The sequence below is a fragment of the Moschus berezovskii genome, chromosome 22, assembly GCF_049115385.1.
Source record: "Moschus berezovskii isolate FMDL1 chromosome 22, NW_MosBer_1.0, whole genome shotgun sequence".
Taxonomy (NCBI): domain Eukaryota; kingdom Metazoa; phylum Chordata; class Mammalia; order Artiodactyla; family Moschidae; genus Moschus; species Moschus berezovskii.
In genome coordinates, this window is record NC_142481.1 from 20,196,069 (window position 1) to 20,223,333 (window position 27,265).

The 27,265-nt window shown below is 43.2% G+C and overlaps 2 protein-coding genes across 12 annotated transcripts in view; one reads left to right on the top strand and one right to left on the bottom strand.

Moving 5' to 3' along the window:
* ANKRD27 (ankyrin repeat domain 27) overlaps positions 1-13,185 on the top strand; it is a 59,347-nt gene extending 46,162 nt beyond the window's left edge. Inside the window, exons 23-29 of one of the 3 annotated variants that reach the window (XM_055412343.2) lie at positions 4,811-5,008; positions 5,710-5,829; positions 6,762-6,923; positions 8,614-8,725; positions 10,230-10,308; positions 10,496-10,568; positions 11,860-13,185. In XM_055412343.2, the coding sequence (XP_055268318.1) occupies positions 4,811-5,008; positions 5,710-5,829; positions 6,762-6,923; positions 8,614-8,725; positions 10,230-10,308; positions 10,496-10,568; positions 11,860-12,090 (975 nt within the window). In that variant the 3' untranslated portion in view covers positions 12,091-13,185. Of the gene's footprint in view, positions 1-4,810; positions 5,009-5,709; positions 5,830-6,761; positions 6,924-7,999; positions 8,546-8,613; positions 8,726-10,229; positions 10,309-10,495; positions 10,569-11,859 lie in introns of those variants that run through there. The other 2 variants (XM_088830691.1, XM_088830692.1) reach the window with 2 other exon arrangements.
* Positions 1,157-22,994, bottom strand: PDCD5 (programmed cell death 5). 9 transcript variants are annotated; one of them, XM_088830697.1, is made up of 7 exons: positions 22,835-22,994; positions 21,877-21,914; positions 19,484-19,545; positions 17,590-17,681; positions 16,610-16,681; positions 14,422-14,488; positions 1,157-1,836 (listed from the first exon to the last, which is right to left on the bottom strand). In XM_088830697.1, exons 1-6 carry the CDS (start codon positions 22,898-22,900, stop codon positions 14,438-14,440), a joined length of 381 nt encoding a protein of 126 aa, XP_088686823.1. In that variant the 5' UTR covers positions 22,901-22,994; the 3' UTR covers positions 1,157-1,836; positions 14,422-14,437. The 9 variants fall into 9 exon arrangements, 7 of the variants coding, with proteins under 7 accessions (XP_088686823.1, XP_055268323.1, XP_088686822.1 ...); XM_055412348.2 differs by having other exon boundaries at positions 1,157-2,032; XM_088830696.1 differs by lacking the exon at positions 1,157-1,836 and adding an exon at positions 5,004-5,634.
* Between the last annotated feature and the right edge of the window lie 4,271 nt (positions 22,995-27,265).

The following is a 27,265-nucleotide window of genomic DNA, read 5'->3' on the forward strand; positions in this document are numbered from 1 at the left end:
TCTTAGCTTAGAGACGACCATGGTGAAGCCTTTTTTAATAAGGTAGTATTATCTTGCTCTGTATCTGTTTTGTAAAGTCAAATTAATTTTCTTAGACAGCTAGCACATGAGCTCATATTATATATACAACATTATTTACATCTGCTCAGAAGCAGTGAACTACGTAGGTAAACATTTAACAGGACATGGGTAGGTTCTGTGTGCTGGAAATCACAATATGGTGATGAAAAACATCAGTCAAAGAATGCCTAAATACTTAGACAGACTCATGATGCCTCAGCATAGGAAAGAAGTTATTTCTCCCCAGATTCATCTACAGTTTTAATGCAATTCCTATCAAAATCCTAACAAAGCTCGTGTAGACATAGACAAGCTGATCTTAAAATTTATATGGAAAGGTGCGGGTCCCAGAATACTTAACAACGATCCTGGCAGAGAAGGATAAATTAGGATCACTCTGTCCGGTATTAAGGTTGACTGTGTAGATACAGTAAACAGACACACAGGTCAGGTAGATCAGGGCTCAGAGGCGGGCCCACATGTATAGCTGCTGAGGCCCAACAGGAAGTTGGCGGAGAAAGGACAGCTGTTTCAACAAATGGTGCTGGAGCAAATGGACATGTCTAGAAAAAAAAAAAGAATCTCAACCTAAACTCACACCCTGTACAAAAACTGATGCAAAGTGGATCACAGACTTAACCGTAAAATGTAAAATTATAAAACTTTTAGAAAAAAAAAAACAGGAGGAAATCTTTGGAATCCAGCATTTAAGCAGAGAGTTCTTAGACTGGACACCCACAGCATGATACATAAAAGACAAATGGATAAACTGGACTTTTCATTTATTTTTTTAAATTATTTAATTGGAGGCTAGTTACAATACTGTAGTGGTTTTTGCCATACATTCACATGAATCAGCCACGGGTGTACATGTGCTCCCCATCCTGAACCCCCCTCCCTCTTCCCTCCCCAACCCATCCCTCAGGGTCATCCCAGTGCACCAGCCCCAAGCACCCTGTCTCATGCATGGAACCTGGACTGGCAATCTGTTTCACATATGGTAATATACGTGTTTCAATGCTTTTCTCTCAGATCATCCCACCCTCACCTTCTCCCACAGAGTCCAGAAGACTGTTCTTTATATCTGTGTCTCTTTTGCTGTCTTGCATATAGGGTCATCATTACCATCTTTCTAAATTCCATATATATGCGTTAGTATACTGTATTGCTGTTTGTCTTTCTGACTTACTTCACTCTGTATAATAGGCTCCAGTTTCATCCACCTCATTAGAACTGATTCAAATGCATTCTTTTTAATGGCTGAGTAATATTCCATTGTGTATATGTACCACAGCTTTCTTATCCATTTGTCTGCTGATGGACATCTAGGTTGCTTCCATGTCCTGGCTGTTGTAAACAATGCTGCAATGAACATTGGGGTACACGTGTCTCTTTCAGTTCTGGTTTCCTTGGTGTGTATGCCCAGCAATGGGATTGCTGGGTCATATCGCAGTTCTATTTCCAGTTTTTTAAGGAATCGCCACACTGTTTTCCATAGTGGCTGTACTAGTTTGCATTCCCACCAACAGTGTAAGAGGGTTCCCTTTTCTCCACATCCTCTCCAGCATTTATTGTTTGTAGACTTTTGGATAGCAGCTATTCTGACCAGCGTAAGATGGTACCTCAATGTGGTTTTGATTGCATTTCTCTGATAATGAGTGATGTTGAGCATCTTTTCATATGTTTGTTAGCCATCTGTATGTCTTCTTTGGAGAAATGTCTGTTTAGTTCTTTGGCCCATTTTTTGATTGGGTCATTTATTTTTCTGAAATTGAGCTGCAGGAGTATAATTGATGTGTTACACAAGACTGGAAAAGGTCAGTCTTCATTCCAATCCCAAAGAAAGACAATGCCAAAGAATGCTCAAACTATCGCACAATTGCACTCATCTCAAATGCTAGTAAAGTCATGCTCAAAATTCTCCAAGCCAGGCTTCAACAATATGTGAACCATGAACTTCCAGATGTTCAAGCTGGTTTTAGAAAAGGCAGAAGAACCAGAGATCAAATTGCCAACATCCACTGGATCATGGAAAAAGCAAGAGAGTTCCAGAAAAACATCTATTTCTGCTTCACTGACTATGCCAGAGCCTTTGACTATGTGGATCACAATATACCAGACCACCTGACCTGCCTCTTGAGAAATCTGTATGCAGGTCAGGAAGCAACAGTTAGAACTGGACATGGAACAACAGACTGGTTCCAAATAGGAAAAGGAGTACGTCAAGGCTGTATATTGTCACCCTGCTTACTTAACTTACATGCAGAGTACATCATGAGAAACGCTGGGCTGGAAGAAGCACAAGCTGGAATCAAGATTGCCGGGAGAAATATCAATAACCTCAGATATGCAAATGACACCACTCTTATGGAAGAAAGTGAAAAAAACTAAAGAGCCTCTTGATGAAAGTGAAGAGAGTGAAAAAGTTGGCTAAAAACTCAACATTCAGAAAACTAAGATCATGGCATCTGGTCCCATCACTTCATGGGAAATAGATGGGGAAACAGTGGCTGACTTTATTTTTCTGGGCTCCAAAATCACTGCAGATGGTGACTGCAGCCATGAAATTAAAAGACACTTGCTCCTTGGAAGGAAAGTTATGACCAACCTAGACAGCATGTTAAAAAGCAGAGACATTACTTTGCCAAGAAAGGTCCATCTAGTCAAGGCTACGGTTTTTCCAGTGGTCATGTACGGATGTGAGAGTTGGACTATAAAGAAAGCTGAGTGCAGAAGAATTGATGCTTTTGAACTGTGGTGTTGGAGAAGACTCTTGAGAGTCCCTTGGACTGCAAGGAGATCCAACCAGTCCATTCTAAAGGAGATCAATCCTGGGTGTTCATTGGAGGGACTGATGTTGAAGCTGAAACTCCAATACTTTGGCCACCTGATGTGAAGAGCTGACTCATTTGAAAAGACCCTGATGCTGGGAAAGATTGAGGGCAGGAGGAGAAGGGGACGACAGAGGATGAGGTGGTTGGATGGCATCACCGACTCAATGGACATAGGTTTGGGCGGACTCCAGAAGTTGGTGATGGACAGGGGGACCTGGCGTGCTGCAGTTCATGGGGTCACAAAGAGTCGGACATGACTTAGCGACTGAACTGGACTGACACAGGAGGAATATGTTAACTTCATGAGAAATGGCCAGCTTTGCAGAGTGATTATAGCATGTTTCATTCCCCAGCAGCAGGTGTGAGAGTTCCAGTTGACCTACACCCTGGTCAGCACTTGGTGTTCTGACTATTTAACTTTCGCCCCTCTGGTGAGTGTGCAGTGCTGTTTCACCGTGTTTTCCCCTTCTACTTCTTCACTTGTCTGTGATGTTTGAAGTGTAACTTATGTACAGTAAAATTCACCCGTTAAGTTCAGCATAGTTTTTCAAAGAGATAATATTTTTAATCATCAAGAAGTGAACTAGATAACCCAAGTTTTAATCCTTGATCAGTCACAGAAACCACGGACATATTCATTCCACTGTCAAATACTTGATTCAGTATCACAATTTAATGTTTGTTTTTAGTTCTCATTGGTTTGTTTGCCCTTTTAATTTAGTGCTTGATTTTCCTTATATCTGAGCATGACTGGTCTTAAAACTATTGTGAATAATAAAGAAGTTCCATGATAAACATGAAGGGGAGTTTCAGCTTGAGAGATAAATAGCCAACAGCTTTCTGACGAACGCTTAACCACCAGTGTAGGCAAGATAATAGACATCTCTATCACCCAAGATATTCCCTCCTGCCAACTTCATGGCAGGATCGCATGTTCCATCTCCCAACCATCACTTATGTGCTTTGTGACCCTTTAGTTTTGTGAGTCCTGGTTTGATTTGCATTTCCCTGATAACTACAGATGTTATTTTATGTGCTCACTTTTTAGTATTTATTTGACTGTGGTGGGTCTTGGTTGCTGCTGCATGTGACCTCTTAGTTGGGGCATGTGGGATCTAGTTCCCCTACCAGATAGCAAACCTGGGTCCACTGCATTGGGACCAAGGAGTCCCAGCTACCGGACCAGCAGGAAAGTCCCTTATGTGCTCATTGACCAACTGTTCAACTGTCTTTTGTGAAGCCTTTTGCAAATCTTTTACCAAATTTTTTTTAAGTTGGATTGTCTTACTGAGTTGTAAGCGAGTTTGTTCTGTTTTGAATTTCTGGTTGGTACATGTCCTTTGTCAGATATACACATTGCAAACATTTTTTCCCTATCTATGACCTGCCTTTTCATTTTCTTATTTGCCTTATGCAAAGAGCAAGTATTAAATATTTTTATTGTCCAGTTTATCAAATGTTTCTTTTGCTTTTTGTGTCTTAGCTATTCTTTGCCCACCCTAGTGTAGCAGAGATTTTCCTTTGTATTCAAGTTTAATAGCTGTAGCTTTTACATTTAGGTCTGTGATGCACTTTAGTGTGTGTTGGGTGTGAGGTAAGAGTTGATGGGCAGTTTCTGTCTGTATGGATATCCACTTGTTCCAGCACCATCTGTCAAGACAGGATTTGCTTTCCCCACTGAACTGCCATGGCATAATGTGGTATCATTGTAGGGGGCTTGCTTCCTTGAAAATGGAAGTTACACTTTGATATATCAGACCTTTCTAAAGCATTAATTCACTTACAGGCAACCCAATTCAGGATCCCGCTGTGATTCCAGATTTTACAGAGGGGCTGCTGGGACAGGTGGCTTCAATTTCTTTAGCCAGTTTTCTTAAAAACTAACGACATTTGTTTCCACCTCCTGCACTTACTAGAAGCTGGCAAAGATTCCCACCAGTGGGCTTGGTGTGAATGTGACCAACCAGGATGGCTCCTCCCCGCTACACGTAGCTGCCCTGCACGGTCGGGCGGACCTCATCCTCCTCCTTGTGAAGCACGGTGCCAATGTGGGGGCCCGAGATGCCGGCCAGGCTGTCCCACTCCACCTGGCCTGCCAGCAGGGCCACTTCCAGGTAGCGGTGCCGACTCTCGGGCAGCGTGGACAGGGTTAGAACCTCACCTCATGGGGATACTGCAGAGGGGGAAGGTGGCTGTCCGAAGGGACGGGCCTGTGCCCTTCTCCCAGCCCTGAGATTCTGAGATGCACAGGGCAGGGCCGCTCAGCAAGAGAACACACAACCCTGGTGCTTTTGGGGGTGGAGCCAACTCCCCTCCTGTCTGGCCACACAGAGCCTGTCCTGATTCTCACCCCCGCCAGGAACTGCCTCTCTTATTCTTGGGCTTTGGTCATCGAGGGCTGAAGCGTGTCTGACCACATCAGTGTTCCCATAGCTCCTGTCTTGTGCCAGACAGTTTAATATCTTTTTTTTTCATCTTCCCTTATTAGTTCTAATGTAAGCTTATTAAAGACGGGAATCATGTTTCAGGTAATGCCTAGCATCAGCTTCCTAACATGTAAAACTAGAGTAGTTATTGCAGCTCTCCACAGAGGACATACAATGATTCAGTGACAAACACTGGGGCCTGGCACATGCCTGGCCTGCAGGAGACCCTCAGCACAGGTTAACCCCTTCATGCTTCAGCTGGTCTGCTTTCTCCTGAGGGCCAGACATGTGTCTAAAGAGCTCCCCGGATAAACCTACAGAAAAGTCAAAAGAATATCAAGTTAGAGGATCTCTCCCTGCAAATGTTAAATTTTTCTTCTCTGGGCTAGGTGGTGAAGTGTCTATTAGAGTCGAATGCAAAACCCAATAAAAAGGACATCAGTGGAAACACACCCCTCATCTATGCCTGTGCCAGAGGCCACCACGAAGTTGCGGCGCTGCTGCTGCAGGTAAGGCACCTGCCACCCCTGCCCCCAGCCCGGCCCAGGAGCTGCTGACGTGGGTCGGCATGCAGGGAGCCCCTGGCAGCGCCCTGGGGAGGCGACAGGGCTCATGATGTACGCGAGCCCTGAGAGAGGAGCTCTGGAATCGGGGGCCTTGGAGTCAGCGCTGCATCCGAGAGGCAGGGTTAAGGACTGAGACACCGCTTTTCCTGGAGGTGTGGGTCTTGTCTCATTTACCAGGCCAGTTAAATCATTACCTGAAATGTGAGCTGAAGGTCCTTTTTTGTCACTGCTACTTCCCCCCCTCCTTGATGAAGGTTGTATGTGTTGACTGTAGAAGGAAGAGTTTTTAAAAGTAGGGAAAAACTCAACTTTTCCATAACCCTGTTACTCAAGAGTAACTATTTTGAGTGACTTTTTAAAAACGTGCATAGTTTAGATCAGTATTGTTTTCTATCTTGGTTTTTTTTTTATTGCACTGTGTGACATGTGGAACTTCCTGGACCGATCAAACCTGAGTCCCTGCAGCGGAAGCAGTCTTAATCCCTGGACTACCAGGGAGGTCCTCTATCTTGTTTAACTTAACGTAGAAAACCGTTTATTAAAAATCTGAATTTTTTTAATGGTTGCATAATTATGGGTGTACTGTAGTTTTCTTTTTTTTAAACTCTTTCTGCCTAATACATTTAGGTGACTTCTATTTTTTTCCCCTGCTCTTTAGTGAGAAGTGCTGCCATGAATATCTTTGTACATAAATCTTTTTTCAGTATTAAATCAGTATTAAATCAGTATTACTTTTACCCCTAACATTTTAAGACAAATTTCAGACATACAGAAAAGTTGAAGGAAGGTTATAGTGTGCATCCATATAGCTACCACATCAATTCAGCGTGGGTCACTTTTAGCATTGCTCTTGACCGTACTGTTTTTCTTTCTAGCATGGAGCCTCCATCAACGCTTCCAACAACAAGGGCAACACAGCACTGCACGAGGCTGTGATCGAAAGGCACGTCTTCGTGGTGGAGCTGCTGCTGCTTCACGGAGCATCGGTTCAGGTCCTGAATAAGAGGCAGTGCACAGCAATTGACTGTGCTGAACAGGTAGGTGGGAGCACTTCCGTGCTGAGGGCATCCCAAGCTCCCTTACCGCTCTCATGGATGCCCCACGTTGAAGCCAGATCTGAGAGAACAGTAGCCAGACCTCTGACTCACCGCGCTGGGCTGAGTTAGCATGCTGGAGTCTGCCAGTGTGGCTACACCCCTGGTCCTTGGTCATCTGGTCAGAGGTGGCCTGTTGGGGAGCCAGCGGTAGTTTTTTTTTGCCATGCTGCATGCCGCATGTGGGATCTCAGTCCCTCAACCAGGGATCAACCCCATGCCTGCTGCATTGGAAGCACAAAGTCTTAACCACTGGACAGCCAGGGAAGTCCCCAGGAGTAGTTTTCAAAGGTCTGAGTAGAGGTGCCTCTCACCCACTGCAGGCCTTGGTGCCCTGGCCTGGCCCACTGTCCAGCAGTCAGGTGCCTGCAGGGAAGCAGCAGGATGAAGCAGTGCCCTGGGAACCCATCACGGTCTTAGCAGCACGAGGGAGAAAGTGTGTGCAGTCCGTGGGCACACCCTGAGCTCTGTGAGGAGCGGTTTACCACCCTCACAGGGGCGGGTGTGCATTGAGGGAAATGGTGAGGGAGCAGCCTGCTCCTCCTGGGGAAGAGGCACCTCCTCACTGGTGCTCTGCTCGCGCTCCATCTTTATATGGATTCCTACTCAGGCGGACAGCCGCGGGGCTGCTGGCTGGCACCACCGGCACTCTCAGGCCACCACAGCCCTGCCTACCCAGGGTGTTGTCATTCATTCGCTAAGTCCTGCCCCACCCTTTGCGACCCCATGGACTGCTGCAGTCCCAGCATCAACTTGCCACCTCCCAGAGTTCCCCCAAGTCCATGTCCACCGGATCGGTGATGCCATCGAACCGTCCCCTCCTCTGCTGCCCTCTTCCCCTGCATGCAGTCTTTCCCAGCATCAGGGTCTTTTCCATGAGTTGTCTGTTTGCATCAGGTGGCCAGAGTATAGGCTGAGTTCATTTACTTAGTATATTCAGTGTAGTTTGCAGTATATTCATTTCTAATTTTCAGTTGTATTTCGTAACAGAATTGACATATTTTAAACATTCAATTTAGCACTTTCTCAGATGATGATCGGAGAAGGCAATGGCACCCCACTCCAGTACTCTTGCCTGGAAAATCCCATGGGCGGAGGAGCCTGGTGGGCTGCAGTCCATGGGGTTGCGAAGAGTCAGACATGACTGAGTGACTTCACTTTCACGCATTGGAGAAGGAAATGGCAACCCACTCCAGTGTTCTTGCCTGGGGAATCCCAGGGACGGGGGAGCCTGGTGGGCTGCCGTCGATGGGGTCGCACAGAGTCGGACATGACTGAAGTGACTTAGCAGCAGCAGCGGCAGATGATGATAATGATGAGTATCTTTTATTGAGTACTTCTATGTGTTGGGCGCTCAATAACCTCACAGTAACTCTACAGTAACAGATCCTATTCTCATCAATGCAGTTGCGCGGAGCAGTGACACATGGGCCCAAAGCACTAGTACAGGGCAGAGCCAGCCTCCAAATGCGGGGCTGTTCTCCCCAACTCTGTGGTCTCCAAGTTTTGTCTGTAGTGGCTTCTTAGCTTTTCTGCCCAGCCACGCCAGCACTGACACTTAGATTAAAAACAGGCAATAACCTCCTAAGAAAGAATGTTAAAACCCTGTCACTGTTACCTTTTCAACTTACAGAATTCAAAAATAATGGAACTGCTTCAAGTTGTACCAAGCTGTGTGGCCACATTAGATGACATTGGCGAAACAGACCACAGCGAGTATGTCACTGTTAAGATCAGGAAAAAATGTAAGAGCTCGCATTCTTTCTGGAATTCTCAGCTTGGGTTTACTTGGAAATTCACGAGTGGCTGCCAATTTTCACCTAACTATAAATGTAAAACGTAATTATAATCATGACTGGGGGTGGGATTACAGGCACCAAAGAAATGTATGTTATAGCCTGTTTCATCGACTTGTTTGGATACTGGCTTTCTGGTCGATGGCAGTGCTTGCTCAGGAGGTGAGGAGGACATCTGGAGGCCTTACCCTGAAGGTCAGGTCCCCACCTGCCAGCTCTGGAGGAGGCCCTGCCTCTGGTAGTTCCGTTCATGTCTTGAGTTCTAAATCCAAGCCTTTTCCTAAGCACTTCCTGAACATCCTGGATAAATGCTACCTTTAAATATTTTTTAAAAAAATGAAGTAGTGCTATTTACAGCAACATGGATAGACCTAGAGATTGTCATCCTGAGTCAGAGAGAGGAGGAGAAATATTGTATGACATCCCTTATATCCGGAATCTAAAGAGAAACAATACAAACAAACTTACAACACAGAAAGAAAACTCAGAGAAGGACCTTATGGTTGCTGGCAGAGGGGAAGGATGGGAGGAAGGCATAGTTAGGGAGTTTCAGATGGACAGGTTCACACTGGTATATTTAAAATGGACAACCAACAAGGACCTACTATATAGCACAGGGAACTCTGCTTAATGTTACGTAGCAGCCTGGACGGGAGGGGAGTTTGGGGGAGAATGGATACATCTATATATATAGCCGGGTCCCTTCACTGTTCAACAGAAACTACCACAACACTGTTAATCAGCTATACCCAAATATAAAATAAAAAGTTTAAATGTTAAAAAAAAAAAATTTCTTAATTTGGGGCTGGTGCACGGGAGGGAGGATATGGGGAAGAGGGAGGTGGGAGGGGGGTTCAAGAAAGAGAACAAATGTACACCCGGTGCGGATTCATGTCAATATATGGCAAAACCAACCAATATATTAATGTAAGGTAATTTGCCTCCAATAAAATAAATTTTTAAAAAAATAATAAAAAAATAAAATATTAAGAGGAAAAAAAAATTTTCTTAATTTGCACGTGTATAGAGGTTGGTGGTAATTAGAACAGCAGCTGCCAAACAGGGGTGGGGCTGAAATATTTTCTTATTTTAATAAAGTTGTTATAGATGGGGTCCTTGTTCAACTTTTAAAAAATTATTGTTGTTGTTTGAAGTGTAATAATGTGAATAAACCTATTCACATGTCTGGGCAATCCTGAGGCTGTCTCACCCTAATTGGTTGTGTCTGGGGAGTATCAGTGTATTAAGGGTTTATTTTTGTTTCATGGGGGTCACACAGTAATACATAGGTATCTACTAACATGTTTCTCTAAGGAAATAAAATCCTTAATTTCCTAAATGTTGTTAAACTTTAACTAAAAGAAATGTTGAAAGTTTGCATCTGTGCTATAATTTCTAAGCAATTGTTAAACTACCCTTGGAAGTTTTCAGATGTTTATCCTTTTATCTACAGGGAATTCAAAAATGTATGATCTACCAGATGAACCTTTTACAAGACAGTTTTACTTTGTCCATTCAGTTGGTCCATTTAAGTGAGTATAAAATTCAAGCTGACTTCTGTGCTTTTGACCTTAATTTTACTTAAAACTCAGGCAGGTTATTTGCAGCTTTAACGCGTATAAATAAATCTGCACTCATCAAATGCTGCCACCTTGTGGCCAAAGAGAATATTTTGCACCACTATCCCAAACATTTATTTTAGTTTGTTTTGGGTTTCAGGGCAAGGACTCCAAAGGAGATTATGGCACGAGATAGAAGTGTCCCTAATCTTACTGAAGATTCTTTGCATGAGGTGAGTTATTAAACACTGGCTTATACCATTATTTTTTAAATCCTAGACTTTTCAAAACTAATCCTTGGAAAACACATTTCTTATTTCAGTAGTCCTGTCACTGTTAAGAGTTACAAACAAAATGAGTTTGGTGGCAAGATTAAATATTGTTATATTTAATAATGCATTTCTGAGCTGAGAAAGGAAAGTGAGGGAAAAGTGGCAGACAGTTGTGACACATGGAAAGATCCCGCAGTTCATAACTTGCATACTAGGTGAACTATCTCAGATTTTACTGTGTGAGCTAATTCACTAACGTGTCATCACTAATGTAAGGAAGAAAACACCTCTGTGTATAGATAGTTAAAAACCCTGGGAGTGTGGTATAATGTTGCTCATTTGTTTGTGGCCATCTTCCTACAGCACTATTTAATACTCATCATGAAAAGAAGCCTGTGGTTCTTTCTGTGGTGCTATTAGGTGGCTTTTCTCAGAAAACATGGCTTTTCTTTTCTTTTTTTAATTAAAAGTATAGTTGATTTACATTGTTGTGTTAGTTTCTAGTGTACAGCGAAGTGATTCAGTTTTTCATATATACATATTATATATATATATTCATATATACATATTATATATATATATATTCTTTTTCAGATTCTTTTCCATTATACTTTATTACAGGATACTGAATATATTTCCCTGTGTTATACAGTAGGGCATTACTGAAACATGACTTTTCTTATTGGTGCTCGTCAATATCATACGTGCCTTATTTGAGAAATAGAATTTATAGTATATTTGGCATAGGCTTGCTGGAACAAATATACTACAGTTCTAAATCTTTTAGCAAATTAAAGTGATTTTGTTAATATGACTGATTTTGATTTCATAGTTAATCTTCCCTGGCTTTGTTAACAGAACTGCTTCTGGTTGAAAAACCTGCAGGCTTTGCAATATGCCTGGGTTCAAGTGCTAGCTTTCCCCTTGCTAGCTGGGGGACTTAAGGCAGACTGCTTAACTTTGCTGATCCTGTTTCCTCAGCTGTATGCAAAATGGGGATCACAACAGTACACCTTTGTTAGAGTTGTCAAGATTAAATGTGAAAACATGTAAATGTGTTTACACTGTCTGACATGTGGAGTACGCACAGGTCACACTTTCACTGCAGGGATGTTAACAGTTGAAATTATGCCTGCAAAGTACTTAGCACATTGATGACACCTCAAGAAGCGCTCAAGGGTAGCTGTTACTGTGGTGGTTGTTTTAAAGTACAGTGCAAATGCGAAGTGTTTGAATCGTATCCTTTCTTTAGCCAGGGAGACAAAGAGTCACACGGAAGCACAATAACCTGCCAGACCAGGGCAGGTCTGAGACTGCTGACAAAGGAAACGATCAGCTGGAGAGGCCTGGACCAGGCCAAACTGCTCCCAGAAACAGGAGAATGCTCCGAAGACACACAGTCGACGATACAGTTGTACCCAAGGGCCCAGAGACTGCTGGCAACCTGACCGCTCCCCAAGAGGCTAGCATTTCCCGGTCTTAACAGTAATCAGGAGGAATTATCTACTGCCAAGAAGCAAGTCCTCAACAAGATGCTGCGCATGAATATAGCTTCACACTAAATGAAATTTGTTTGGCTTCAGAGAAAAGCAGAAAGGTCCTGAACGCTTTTCTATGGCTGACAGAAAGAATACAACAGAAGGTCATCACTGGCTCTTTCCTCTTCAGAGGTAATGGATACACCTGAAAAGGGATGGACAAAAATTCCAGTGGTGTCCAGATCTTTAAGACACTTCTTAAGTATTTGGGTTCCTGGGTTACAGTGAGAGGTTTCATCACCAGATTCTGACCTCCTTCTACTGAAAGGTGCTAAACCTCTGTGATGTGTATCAACTAGCAAACCACAGTCTAAAAGAACTCCTCCCTCTGGGATAAGCCGAAGAAAAGCAACTTAGGTTTCATTGGGTTGTGGAGGCTGGGCAGAAATATGGCATTTGAATAAAGAAAGCAGGGCTGAAAAATGTCCCTTTTAAGCAACACTTGAACCCAAAGATGCCTAAATGCCATTTTGATTGCTCATTTTAGTTCAAAGGACACATGACATGTTCTACACTATGTATGTGGGGAAAGCTGGGTATACTTTTTCTTCCAACAAAGTACAGATAATTGACCACTGCACTTACACACCTGTAGCAGTGTCTCTAGAAACATCCCTTTCCGTTAAGAACCCCCTAAACGTCACACCGGATGGATGGTTAATGAAGAGTAGACTTGGCACAGCTTCTCTTAGTCTTTTGATTCAGATTCAAAACTTACAGCACAAACCAGGTCAAAGTAACTTTACGTTAGAATTTATTGCCATTTATTCCTTTTTATAAATTTCTATAGATTATATTTCTTATTTTTTTATGTTACTAATTAGTCTAGAGCTGCAAACACGGATTTGTCCTGAGTACCTTTTCAAATAACTTTGTAATAGGGAAGTGGTTTTGTGCACGTTCTTGGAAATACTTGTGTATGTACAGAAGGGAGGGGCTGATTATTTTTCTATAAAGTAATTTATGATTTTTAATTTTCTAATGTGCCTTGGATATGTGCCAAATGATGGGAAAGAAACAGTAAACTTTATGATTCTTGAGTGTGTCGTGGTGTACTTTTTTAGTTTGTTCTCCTGTGGTGATATGTTTCTCAGCCTTTCTGCTATAAACATGTGCTTGCTATGTGGAATCATCTTCTCCCACTGGATAGATACACATTTTATTTTTTAGCTAGAGATAGACGTGTGACTGAAACGTGTGAACTGGGTCATTTGGAGCAGATTATCCAGGGCTGCAGACCTAATCCAGTAAGCATAGTGCCTAGGGCCCCCACAAAGGTATTTTCATTTCTTTTAGCATCAGAAGAACAAACTGAATATAATACAGCTACTTAGCCCAAGAGCAAATAACCACGTTTTGGAAGTTTGTTCTATTTTTCCTCCTCTCCTCCACTTTTAAACAAAACCACCTTATTGGCTTAAGTTGCTGTGCTTTTCTGCTGCTGCTGCTGCTGCTAAGTCACTTCAGTCGTGTCCGACTCTGTGTGACCCCATAGACAGAAGCGCACCAGGCTCCCCCTTCCCTGGGGTTCTCCAGGCAAGAACACTGGAGTGGGTTGCCATTTCCTTCTCCAATGTGTGAAAGTGAAAAGTGAAAGTAAAGTCACTCAGTGGTGTCTGACCCTTAGCGACCCCACGGACTGCAGCCTACCAGGCTCCTCCATCCATGGGATTTTCTAGGCAAGAGTACTGGAGTGGCTTGCCATTGCCTTAGCATCCTAATTAAAGAGACTCAACACTGTGCAGTTTATTAGCACAGTCCTGCCCTCCTGTCCAAGATACAAATACATACATTTGAAACCACCTAATTTGGGGGGTGGTACAATAGTTTTGAAAACCTACCGTGAATCTATTTGCAGGGCAGGAATAGAGATGCAGGTGTAAAAGAATGGACTTGTGGACCTGGCACGGGGGGAGAGGGTGGGACTGAGAGTGGTGCTGATCCATGCACTGCTGTGTGTAAAATATACACATCTAGTGGGAAGCCGCGTGTGGCACAGGGAGCTCAGCGCAGTGCTCTGTAATGACCTAGGGGGTGAGGGGGGCAGTGGAGAGAGCCTCACGAGGGAAGAGATACATGTATACATACAGTTGATTCACCCTGTTGTACAGCAGAAACTAACAATACTGTAAAGCAACCATACGGTGATTAAAAAAAAAAGAAATATTGAAAAAGCCAAACTTTCACATATACCCTCCACAATTCTAACAACTGCCCTAGCTGGTAGGACTGTCAAGCGAGGAGGTTTACGGAAATAAGGGGGCTAATTTGCTTACATGGTCAGAGCTGGGGTCAAGGCCTGGCTGGCAGTGTCACCTGTTTCCAGCTGGGTGCGCCCTTCACCTGGAGATAGAAGTACCATGAATGGGACTCTCAATCCTGGGGAGAAGTTTCCTCTTGAGCTATTCTGGTAATCAGCAGGGTAAGCAATCTGAAGTGATTACCTCAATTATTTTAAAACACACGTGTTTCTAATTACTTTCTCAATTAAAACTAAATTTGACAATTCAGAAATTTGTAATGCCAAAATTCCTATTTTGTATGAGAATGTTTTGAATTCAGAGTATTGTCAGTTAAATCGGAAAGGTGAGAATAACCAGCCCCCACCCGCTAGATGGAAACATATTCCACCCCCCCATGTCATCAAGAATTTGTCCTCAGTCACTTTCCATTCTCAAGTGTCTCTGAATGAGGGGAGGTTTACAGTCCTTCAACACATTCACCTCAACAGCTGCTGTAACAGTGGTTATTATAACAGAAAGCATGTCGCAAACTTGCTCAGAGCTGTCTAGTCTCCTTCCAGTGTTTCTATGTAAAATTTACCTGTTAACTGGGATTATTTTTTCAAAATCCTTGATCAGATTTTACTTTGGTGCTTTACTGTTCCTCTGAACTCCTTTTGATGTCCTTAATGGCTCTACTTATTTATTTGTTTACTCAGGAATACTAAATCTGAAGAGTAAAATCTCAAGTATAATTTAGAAATATATCAGCAGTGTATATATCTCTAGCTAGAGACGGGGACTATAAATCACATTTTCTATCACTTTTCCTGCTATTAATCCTACTGAGCTCATTAAATGTTATGCACTTCCTCTGGAGCTGGGTCCCCCAGGACTAAGACAAAAGTTACACCGAACAGCTCACTTGAGAGTTAAGTTTATGATTGAAAGTTACGAGCAGTTTTTCATAACCTGGTGGGAATAAAGGACAAAAGATGACAATTGCTTTAAGTTACCTGCAACCCTATCAGTGAAGACCCAGAACATTTCTACCACAATGGTGAACTGCTAAACTGTCTCAACTGGACTTGAATCATTAGAAATCATTTCTCTTAAAAACATGTTTACTAGTGTTTAAGTATTATTACCAGTATGTCTCAGTTATTTTGCTAATTTTTTTCTAATGGACATATCCTCCAGTTACAGAGGTGGTACAGGTAGTATTTGTTAGATGAGTTCATCTCGATGCTTTGAAAAGCAGATTATAAATGAAATCAAAGTTAGGAATTTTCCTACATTAAATATAAGGACTATCTGCAGGAAGAAAAAGGTCTTATCTGCTTTCAGAACCTATGTCTTGGAAATACTAAAACTGACAGCTTAATCCCTGAGTCTTAACACCTTTGATGTTACAGACGCTGCTATTTTCTGCTCACTGAAGATGCTGGAGCAGCTCCTACTTCTGCTCAGGTCATTTTCCCACTTAACACTAATGTCACAAGTATGAAGGACCTATTCATGCTGCTGCTGCTAAGTCACTTCAGTCATGTCCGACTCTGCGACCCCCTAGACGGCAGCCCACCAGGCTTCCCCATCCGTGGGATTCTCCAGGCAAGAACACTGGAGTGCGTTGCCATTTCCTTCTCCAATTCATGCTGCTACACATGCTCAAAAGCTTTTGATAGGAAAGGACAAAAATTTAAAAATGCAGATCTTCTGCTCCTTTCTCTATGGTAGAAGAACAACTGTCCAAATTGTTCTATTTTGCATAACAAGTTTATTTTTAAAAGGTATATAGACAATAAACAAAGTAAACACACCACCAGATCTTAACTTCTGCCAAGTATTATCTGTCCTAGATAATACTGGCACTTCGTTAAGTTCCAGTCTCTAGACAAATTCAATAATCGTCATCTTCGTCAGAGTCCATTACTTTTCTTCTGTTGAACTGGGGGGAAAATTAAACGAGTATCATGTTTCATAAAACATAACTCAGATTTTATGAGAAAACAAATTCCTACCCACTACAGAAAGACATTTCTGTGTTTAATATAACTTAAGTGTTTCAGACCAACAGAAGAGCCTTGAAAATTAGACCCTCAATGCAACTTTCTCCTCAAACTTCCCAATGTTACAAAACAAAAATGTCTATGGGCTAAAATGTTTCATACACTACATGCAGATGTAACACTTATTTAAAATATCAATCTTTCTTTTATCGTGTGCTTTGGGGGAAACTTACTTTAACTGTTGTTTTCTTTTCTGTTTGTTGGCTTACTTTTTCGAGGATTTCTATTAAACCTTGTTCTGATACCTAGGATAATCAAAGAGAAAAACAGTGCTTTTTTAAAACAAGGAATTGACCTTAGCTGACTGAATTGTTTCAATCCTTCCAGGATGTGAAGGTAGAGGTCAAGAAGGAAGGATAATGGGACAGCTGGCTGAAACCACTGGCTATAACTCTTGGTTTAAGTTGCACTTAAAATCTGCTCTGCTGGTCTTCATTTGAGGGACGAAAAGTATCCACCAGTTAGCTTCCTCGAAAAATCCAAGGTTAACAGGTATTTAAGAACCCCTTCATCACCACTAGCAGACAATGACAACCACCTACACCACTGTGTTAAGTGAAAGGGACAGAGATACTCTGCCTCTGCACCGAGACCTTGAGAAGCTTAAAAGCAGGAGACGAGTCACTCAAAAAAGATGAAGCCGCTGTCACCCCTCCACACACGTTCTCAGTGTAAAGGGTTCAGGGCAGGTTGATCTCTGCAGGCTGGGTGGGGGCAGAGGGCTCCCCAGTGCCGGTGGGGCTCATTTGGATCTTGAAGGAAGATCAGGGTTGCCAGAATATATCCTTCATGGCAGTATAGCAATGCACAGAATAACCAGGAAATTCAGCACTTCTTCATGTGCAAAACAAGCATAACTTTCCTAATTTTAATTAGTATTGCTGACAAACCTTGTTTCCATTGTAGAAGCAATTTAGGCTATCTAACCCTAATAGTCACTGGTTCCAGAGCAATGTCAGAAAAGGAAAGCAGCTGAGGATTTTAGAAAAGAGAGTTATCTTTTAGGATCTACAGTAGACACAACTATTCTCTCCTTTAAAAACTGCTTCAACAAGAATTCTGTAACCAGAAAGGGATGAAATTGACTTTCTGAGGGTACATTTTGGTAAAGCAGGTAACAGATTAAAACTGCCTCAAGGCAGGTCAAGCTTACCTTCCCACTTAGTTGTCCATACCGTGCCATCTGTATAAGGTAATTCTCTACTGCTTTAGTTTTCTCAGGCTTTACAAGTGCTAAGTTACTTACTAAAAAGAAGGGAAAAAAATATATATATATATAAACACACACACAAACATGCACAAAAAGAAGTCAGAACTAAATGCACTTATTCCTTGACACTAAGTACTAACATTTCTAAAGCACTTAAAACTTATTTATGTCTTGAGACCAGCAAGGTAGATAAGGCAGATGCTATTGTTACTCCTCTTAAAAATGAGGAAACTACCGTTCAGCTTTATCAACCTCAGTCAAGACCACAGAGAGGTAGTGGTGAACCAAGATTAAACTTGGGGACTCAGATTCTAAGCTCCATGCTTTAAAAACAAAGCAAAACCATGACTGTTCCACAAAGAGCAATTTCTATATTGCATGCATGCATGCTAAGTCGCTTCAGTCATGTCCAACTCTTTGCGACCCCATGGACTGTAGTCCACTAGGCTCCCCTGTCCATGGGATTCTCTAGGCAGGACTAGAGTGGGCTGCCATTTCCTACTCCAGGGGTTTTTCCTGACCAGGGATCGAACCTGCATTTCCTGTGGCTCCTGCATTGCAGGTGGATTCTTTACGACTTGAACCATCAGGGAAGCCCTCAAAAAGCAACCCATCCTTGCGAATTTCTATATTACTATGCATATACAATCATGGTGATCCATCCAGGACTGCATCTTTTAAGCTGGGCTTCAACTTATAATACAGAAGATAATGTTTCATTCTGATTGGCTCATTTTTTTTATGGTTTTCATTTTTTTGTGATGAAAAACACAACACAAATGGAAAATACAGGTATACCTCATTTTACTGAGCTTCACAGATGCAACAGTTTCCACAGATGGAGGTCTGTGGCATCCTACATCCCTGCTTTGAGCAAGTCTGCTGGCACTGTTTTCCTGACAGTGTGTGCTCACTTCATGTCTCTGTGTCACATTTTGGTAATTTTCACATTTCAATTTTCTATTGTTATATATATACAGGTGATCTGTAATCAGTGATCTTTGATGTTATTATTGAAAAACAAAAATCGTGACTTGCTGAAGATTCAGATGAAGATTAGCCTTTTCGAGCAATAAGATATTTTTAAATTAAGGTATGTATACTTTTTTAAGACTTAATACTATTGCACTTAACAGACTATAAAACTTTTATATGCACTGGAAAGCCAAAAAATCTGTATGACTTGCTTACTGTGGTGGTCTGCAACCAAAGCCAAAATATCTCCAAGATCTGCCTGGACAATAAACCAGAGCCCCCATTACCCAGGTCAACTGCTAGCAGCATTTTGTGACTAACTTGACTGAAGAATAATTGCCAATAAATTTTACCTAATACAGTCGTCCCTTGGTATCTGAAAGGACTGGTTCTAGGATTCCCTGTGGATGCCAAAATCTGAAGATGCTCAGGTCCCTCATATAAAATGGTGTACTACCATCAGCCCTCTGTATCTGTGGGTTCTGACTCTATAAAAATGGAGGGCTCACTACACGCACATGGAGATCATTTCAATAGCAGGAGAGAATGGAGCTGGAACTTTTAATAACAACTTAAGTATGTTTCTTTAGGTTTATAAACCCAACACTTCTTACAAATAATCTGTATCTCACATGCTTTTAGGTTGCTGCTGCTGCTAAGTCACTTCAGTCGTGTCCGACTCTGTGCGACCCCATAGACGGCAGCCCACCAGGCTCCCCCATCCCTGGGATTCTCCAGGCAAGAACACTGGAGTGGGTTGCCATTTAAACAGTATTTAATCTAGAGATAGCAATTATTTCATATATATTTCCCTATTCAAATAACTCAAACCAGTTTTATAAAGAAAACTGAAGATGCTTACACCGGGCCCGGGCTGACTGATCCAGAACTTGGGCTAAGATACTGTTTCTCATTTCTGCTTCCCTACAAGAAAAACAGGTCAAGCAAAATTAGAACTAAGCTGCCAGCATTCCTACTGAACACAGAAAAATGTAACAAGTCCATTCTTAGTCAAAAGCCAGTTTTATATTTTGTGAGTTTGAAAGGTAAAACTTCAGTTTCCCAATTCAGAAGGGAGTTTCAGTTCAGCCACCATTATAAACATTTATTAAGTACCCAGTGTGTGAGAAGGGCTAGAAATCTGTAGGGAGATTTCAGGCAAACACACAGACGAATGATTAATCCGTGTAATTTTCTTAGAGATAAAGAAGCTGAGGTTCATGGAGACCATGTTAAGGAGACACAGGTAACTGTGGCCAAGGTATGACCAGATTCCACATTTTAACATTCTCGGTTCTAGTTTTGGGTTGGGAGGGGAGTTACAATTATACCCGTTTCTACTCTTGCATCTTCCCACCTATCCAGGCAGGAACTATTTCATATTCACAGGACAGTGATTTCAAATTTTTTAAAAGCAGAAATTGTTTTTCAAATGAAGCCCTTCAAGAAACTTAATATGAACTTAACACAGAAAAAAGCAGAGATTCTTTGTCTGAATTAGAAGGCTGAATCCTCTGTACAAGGGAAACAAGAAATAAACCACTATGCAGAAAGGGAAGTGTGCATTCATCAATCTCAGCCCTGACTGAAGAAAGTAAAAAAGTGTCTCTTGACTTCAAGCTTTACCCTTGTAGGTTTGCTGTCTGAATTCCTTCTGGTAGCAGGGTGGAGGCAGGGAAAGAACATCAAGCAGAGAATTTTAAGAGGTCTAAGGTTAGTAATGACCCAAGTGATGGCAGAAGTAAAGGTAAATCCTCTTTGGAAGAATCCAGAAGAAGAGTGATCAATTATGCGACACATCTGAATTTCAGATATGTTAAAATGTGAAAAAAAACTCCCATCTTCAGAATCAGCGAAGTTCATGGAGTAGATTTATTTTCTTCTTAGCACTATCCCAAGTGCTTACCAATCTGTCTTTCCCTCTAATGTGAGCTACATACAGAAGCAAAGGAACCTTCTCCATCTTGCGTATTTCTGTAGACAAGAACAATGCCTGACCCAGAGCAGGTGCTCAGTAAGTATTTGATGGATGAATGACTGACTTAAAAGGTAGCATAGGGGACCTCCTTGGCAGTCCAGTGGTTAAGACTCTGCACTTACTATGCAGGAGGCATGAGTTCCACTCCTGGTTGGGGAACTACAATCCCACATGCTGTGTGTGTGCTGTGCCAGGCAAAAAATAAAAGGTAGCTTGGGGGCAGGGAGGGATAGGGAGCTGTTTAATAGGTATACGTCCAGTTTTGTAAGATGAAATAGTTCTAGAAATGTGTTGCAAAGGAATGAGAATATGGTTAATACGACTGAATGGTACCCTCGGAAGTAGTTAAGAAGGTTAATTTTACCTTTTGTGTTTTTTATCAGTTAGGGAAAAAAGGTAGCATGATGGGGTAACTAATAAACCTGCCAAGTGTGAGGTGCCCTGCCATGTGCTGAGATAAACTAACACTGAGAATAGGAAAAACAGTTAATATTTCTTGTGTGTACGTGCTCAGTCACTTCAGTCGCCTCCGACTCTTTGTGACCCCGTGGACTGTAGCCTGCCAGGCTTCTCTGTGGGATTCTTCAGGCAAGAATCCTGGAGTGGGTTGTGTGTCCTCTGTACCCCTGCAATCCTCACAACACCCCTATGAGGTAGTCCTATTATGCTTATTTTATGGTAATCACAGTTTAGCAGAGAAACATCAATCAGTAATTGCAATACAAAGCAGTAAGTACTGTGGGGTTCCATACATACTTAATTAACAAACTAATAGCAATGGGTCTGGAAAAATCCCTATGCCAGGAAGAACTTTAAGATTCACACACCTGTGAATAAAACTAAAGTAAAAAAAAAAAAAGGTGAAACCACCCTTCAAAGAATTGAGAGTTCCCACAGACATAGGGAACAGAGCAAGAGGTGGGCAAAGTGGGTGAAGGTTGTCATAAGTACAAACTTCCAATTATAAATAAGCCATGGGGATGTAATATGTAATGTATAGAGTGGGTGGTGACTATAGTTAAAGAGTACTGAACTGTATATAGTTAATAGTATTGAAAGTTGCTGAGAGTTAAATCTCAAAAGTTCTTATTACAAGAAAAAAAAATTTGTAATTATGTGTGGTGATGGATGTTAACCAGACACTGTGGTGGTCACTTCACAATATAAACAAATACGGAATAAGCATGCTGTACACGGAAACTAATGTTAAGTCAATTATTTCTTAATTAAAAAAAGGCGGGGGGGGGGGTGTCTACATTCAGAGTTCCAGCCGGTACCTGTGCTTTGCTTCCTGTTGTGCTGCATCGCCAGGATCCTGAAAAAACAATTTTATCTTTTAGAAATTTCACTGAGGCGGGGGGGAGGGTTGGGGAGGGGGAAGGAACTATTTTGTTTCTGGTACCTAACAGGCTCCTGCAGTGGAAGAGATGGGCTTACAAAATAATTAAAAGCTGGGCCTCACAGAAGTAAAAAGGTAAGTTTCTACTTACTACAACGTTTTGATTAACTTCCAAAGTCTCAGTCTAATAGAATGTTTTAGAATACAAACAGGTGTTAAGGAGAAGAGCCCCATAACGAAGCTGTATTTTACGTGTAAAGGATAATTTCCGGAAAAGAAAACATGCTTCGATATTGGGGACGCTGATGATCAAACAACGCTCCCTCCCAGGCTATCCCGCTCGCTCCATCCCTAACACTTCACCCCGGTTTCCTCCCAGCAGAGTCATTAGCTGGGCGTTTCATCCGCGGGGTTAGTGTTCAGCGCCTGGCTCTTCTCAGGACTGCCAACTCCGTCAGGCGACGTGCCCCGCTGTGCCCTCAGCACCTGGCACGAGGAAGACCCCGCAGAAGATGTCTACCTTTGGGGGCGAACCAACTGCATTCTAAACAACATTCAGCTGGAACAGCGGTCAAGTAGGCTAGGTCCATTAGCTAGGGGCACCGAGAGGCCGGAGAAGCTGAGCGTTCTGCTCGGGACCCAGGACGGACGGCCGGGTGAGAGGCCGGCCCGCGACCGCCCAGCCCGGGCAGCACGTGGCTCGCCGGCCGCCCGAGCCCCACGCGACGGGCAGAGGGGCCGGGACGGCTCGGAGGTGACCAGAAGGCGCCGCGGGCGGAGGCGGGGTCCTCGGCCCGGGGGCAGAGACGCCTGCAGCCTCCGCCGGGGGGCCGCGCCCTCTACCTCGGGTGAGGGCGGTGCCCAGCAGGGGACGGGCGGGTGTCGGGCTCGCTCACCCCGTGCTTCGCCTGCAGCTCAGCCAGCCTCTGCTTCCTCAGCGCCTCGAGCTCCTGCTCCGCCATGCTGCGGCCCTCCCGGGCGAGCAGCCGCAAACGCGCTCCGACTCACTCCAAGGGAACGCCGGCAGGCCCTCTGCGCGCGCACCGCCCTCCGCACTGCGCAGGCGCCCGCAGCGCCCAGGCATCACCAATCTAGCCCAGAGCGGCATCGCCCGCCCCAGCCAGGGCCTGGGGAAAAGCCCGAATACGCGATCGCCGGCACTGGGGCATAGGGCAGAACTGCTGCGCCGAGCTTTCCCGAACTAGGTCCTTGCTGCCAGCTGCAAGCATGTGCTCAGCGGGCATGGGCGCCGGCAGGGTTGAGATCCGGCTGTGTGTGGGAAAAGATAGAAACGTAGAAACAGGCTACCATCAACAGCTATAACTGTAGGTAAAAATTTCATTGCAATGCCAAAGAATGCTCAAACTACCGCACAATTGCACTTATTTCACACGCTAGTAAAGTAATGCTCAAAATTCTCCAAGCCAGGTTTCAGCAATACGTGAACCATGACCTTCCAGATGTTCAAACTGGTTTTAGAAAAGGCAGAGAAACCAGAGATCAAATTGCCAACATATGCTGGATCATGGAAAAAGCAAGAGAGTTCCAGAAAAACATTTCTGCTTTATTGATTATGCCAAAGCCTTTGACTGTGTGGATCACAATAAACTGTGGAAAATTCTGAAAGAGATGTGAATACCAGACCACCTGACCTGCCTCTTGAGAAACCTATATGCAGGTCAGGAAGCAACAGTTAGAACTGGACATGGAACAACAGACTGGTTCCAAATAGGAAAAGGAGTCCATCAAGGCTGTGTATTGTCACCCTGCTTATTTAACTTATATGCAGAGTACATCATGAGGAACGCTGGGCTGGAAGAAGCACAAGTTGGAATCAAGATTGCTGGGAGAAATATCAATAACCTCAGATATGAAGATGACACCACCCTTATGGCAGAAAGTGAAGAGGAACTAAAAAGCCTCTTGATGAAAGTGAAAGAGGAGAGTGAAAATGTTGGCTTGAAGCTCAACATTCAGAAAACGAAGATCATGGCATCCGGTCCCATCACTTCATGGGAAATAGATGGGGAAACAGTGGAAACAGTGTCAGACTTTATTTTTTTGGGTTCCAAAATCAACGCAGATGCTGATTGCAACCATGTAATTAAAAGACACTTACTCCTTGAAAGGAAAGTTATGACCAACTTCAGTTCAGTTCAGTTCAGTCGCTCAGTCGTGTCCGACTCTTTGCGACCCCATGAATCACAGCATGCCAGGCCTCCCTGTCCATCACCAACTCCCGGAGTTCACTCAAACTCATGTCCATCGAGTCGGTGATGCCATCCAACCATCTTATTCTCTGTCGTCCCCTTCTCCTCCTGCCCCCAATCCCTCCCAGCATCAGAGTCTTTTCCAGTGATTCGACTCATTGCATGAGGTGGCCAAAGTATTGGAGTTTCAGTTTTAGCATCAGTCCTTCCAATGAACACCCAGGATTGATCTGCTCTAGAATGGACTGGTTGGATCTCCTTGCAGTCCAAGGGACTCTCAAGAGTCTTCTCCAGCACCACAGTTCAAAAGCATCAATTCTTCAGCGATCAGCTTTCTTCACAGTCCAACTCTCACATCCATACATGACCACTGGAAAAACCATAGCCTTGACTAGAGAGCATATTAAAAAACAGAGACATTACTTTGCCAACAAAGGTCCATCTAGTAGTCAAGGCTATGGTTTTTCCAATGGTCATGTATGGATATGAGAGTTGGACTGTGAAGAAAGTTGACCGCTGAAGAATTGATGTTTTTGAACTGTGGTGTTGGAGAAGACTCTTGAGAGTGCCTTGGACTGCAAGGAGATCCAACCAGTCCATCTTAAAGAAGATCAGTCCTGGGTGTTCATTGGAAGGACTGATGCTGAAGTTGAAACTCCAATACTTTGGCCACCTCATGCGAAGAGTTGACTTGTTGGAAAAGACCAGGGCCTTTCCTGATGCTGGGGGGGATTGGGGGCAGGAGGAGAAGGGGATGACAGAGGATTAGATGGCTGGATGCCATCACCGACTCGATGGACATGAGTTTGAGTGAACTCCGGGAGTTGGTGATGGACAGGGAGGCCTGGCGTGCTGTGATTCATGGGGTCGCAAAGAGTCAGACACGACTGAGCAACTGAACTGAACTGATGATGTGCTCATAAGGGTGATGCCATCTGCATGTCTGAGGTTATTTATATTTCTTCCGACAATCTTGATTCCAGCTTGTGCTTCTTCCAGCCCAGCATTCCTCATGATGTTCTCTGCATATAAGTTAAATAAGTAGGGTGACAACATACAGCGTTTATGTACTCCTTTTCATATCTGGAACCAGTCTGTTGTTCCATGTCCAGTTCTAACTGTTGCTTCCTGACCTGCATATAGGTTTCTCAAGAGGCAGGTAAGGTGGTCTGGTATTCACCTCTCAGAATTTTCCACAGTTTCTTGTGATCCACACAGTCAAAGGCTTTGGCATAGTCAATGAAGCAGAAATAGATGTTTTTTCTGGAACTCTCTTGCTTTCTCCATGATCCAGCGGATGTTGGCAATTTGATCTCTGGTGCCTCTGCCTTTTCTAAAACCTGCTTGAACATCTGGGAGTTCACGGTTCACGTGTTGCTGAAGCCTGGCTTGGAGAATTTTGAGCATGACTTTACTAGCGTGTGAGATAAGTGCAATTGTGCAGTAGTTTGAGCATTCTTTGGCATTGCCTTTCTTTGGGATTGGAATGAAGACTGACCTTTTCCAGTCCTGTGGCCACTGCTGAGTTTTCCAAATCTGCTGGCATATTGAGTGCAGCACTTTCACAGCATCATCTTTCAGGATTTGAAATAGCTAAATTGGAATTCCATCACCTCCACTAGCTTTGTTCGTAGTGATGCTTTCTAAGGCCCACTTGACTTCACATCCAAGATGTCTGGCTTTAGGTCAGTGATCACGCCATCGTGATTATCTTGGTTGTGAAGATCTTTTTTGTACAGTTCTTCTGTGTATTCTTGCCACGTCTTCTTAATATCTTCTGCTTCTGTTAGGTCCATACCATTTCTGTCCTTTATCGAGCCCGTCTTTGCATGAAATGTTCCCTTGGAATCTCTAATTTTCTTGAAGAGATCTCTTGTTTTTCCTATTCTGTTGTTTTCCTCTATTTCTTTGCATTGATTGCTGAGGAAGGCTTTCTTATCTCTCCTTGCTGTTCTTTGGAACTCTGCATTCGGATGCTTATATCTTTCCTTTTCTCCTTTGCTTTTCGCTTCTCTTCTTTTCACAGCTATTTGTAAGGCTTCCTCAGACAACCATTTTGCTTTTTTGCATTTCTTTTCCATGGGGATGGTCTTGGTCCCTGTCTCCTGTACAATGTCACGAACCTCTGTCCAGAGTTCATCAGGCACTCTATCTATCAGACCTAGTCCCTTAAATCTATTTCTCACTTCCACTGTATAATCATAAGGGATTTGATTTAGGTCATATCTGAATGATCTAATGGTTTTCCCTACTTTCTTCAATTTAAGTCTGAATTTGGCAATAAGTGTTCATGATCTGAGCCACAGTCAGCTCCTGGTCTGGAAGAAGCTTCCTGGGCTGGAAGAAGCACAAGGTGGAATCAAGATTGCTGGGAGAAATATCAATAACCTCAGATATGCAGATGACACCACCCTTATGGCAGAAAGTGAAGAGGAACTAAAAAGCCTCTTGATGAAAGTGAAAGAGGAGAGTGAAAATGTTGGCTTGAAGCTCAACATTCAGAAAACAATGATCATGGCATCTGGTCCCATCACTTCATGGGAAATAGATGGAAAAACAGTGGAAACAGTGTCAGACTTTATTTTTTTGGGCTCCAAAATGACTGCGGATGCTGATTGCAGCCATGAAATTAGAAGACGCTTACTCCTTGGAAGGAAAGTTATGACCAACCTTGATAGTATATTAAAAAGCAGAGACATTACTTTGCCAACCAAGGTCCATCTAGTCAAGGCAATGGTTTTTCCCGTGGTCATGTATGGATGTGAGTGTTGGACTGTGAAGAAGGCTGATCACCGAAGAATCGATGCTTTTGAACTGTGGTGCTGGAGAAGACTCTTGAGAGTCCCTTGGACTGCAAGGAGATCCAACCAGTCCATTCTAAAGGAGATCAACCCTGGGTGTTCATTGGAAGGACTAATGCTAAAGCTGAAACTCCAATACTTTGGCCACCTCATACGACAAGTTGACTCACTGGAAAAGACTCTGATGCTGGGAAGGATTGGGGGTGGGAGGAGAAGGGGACGACAGAGAATGAGATGGCTGGATGGCATCACCGACTCTGTGGACATGAGTTTGAGTGAACTCCGGGAGTTGGTGATGGACAGGGAGGCCTGGCGT

Excerpts from the sequence above, each read along its gene's own strand:
- PDCD5 (XM_088830693.1), bottom strand. The coding sequence starts at position 22,900 with ATGGCGGAGCAGGAGCTCGAGGCGCTGAGGAAGCAGAGGCTGGCTGAG. Across the intron at positions 21,915-22,834 it reads AGCTGCAGGCGAAGCACGGG|GATCCTGGCGATGCAGCACA; the intron begins GTGAGCGAGCCC and ends TTGTTTTTTCAG. Across the intron at positions 17,682-19,483 it reads TCAGTCAGCCCGGGCCCGGT|TAAGTAACTTAGCACTTGTA; the intron begins GTAAGCATCTTC and ends CCTTCTTTTTAG.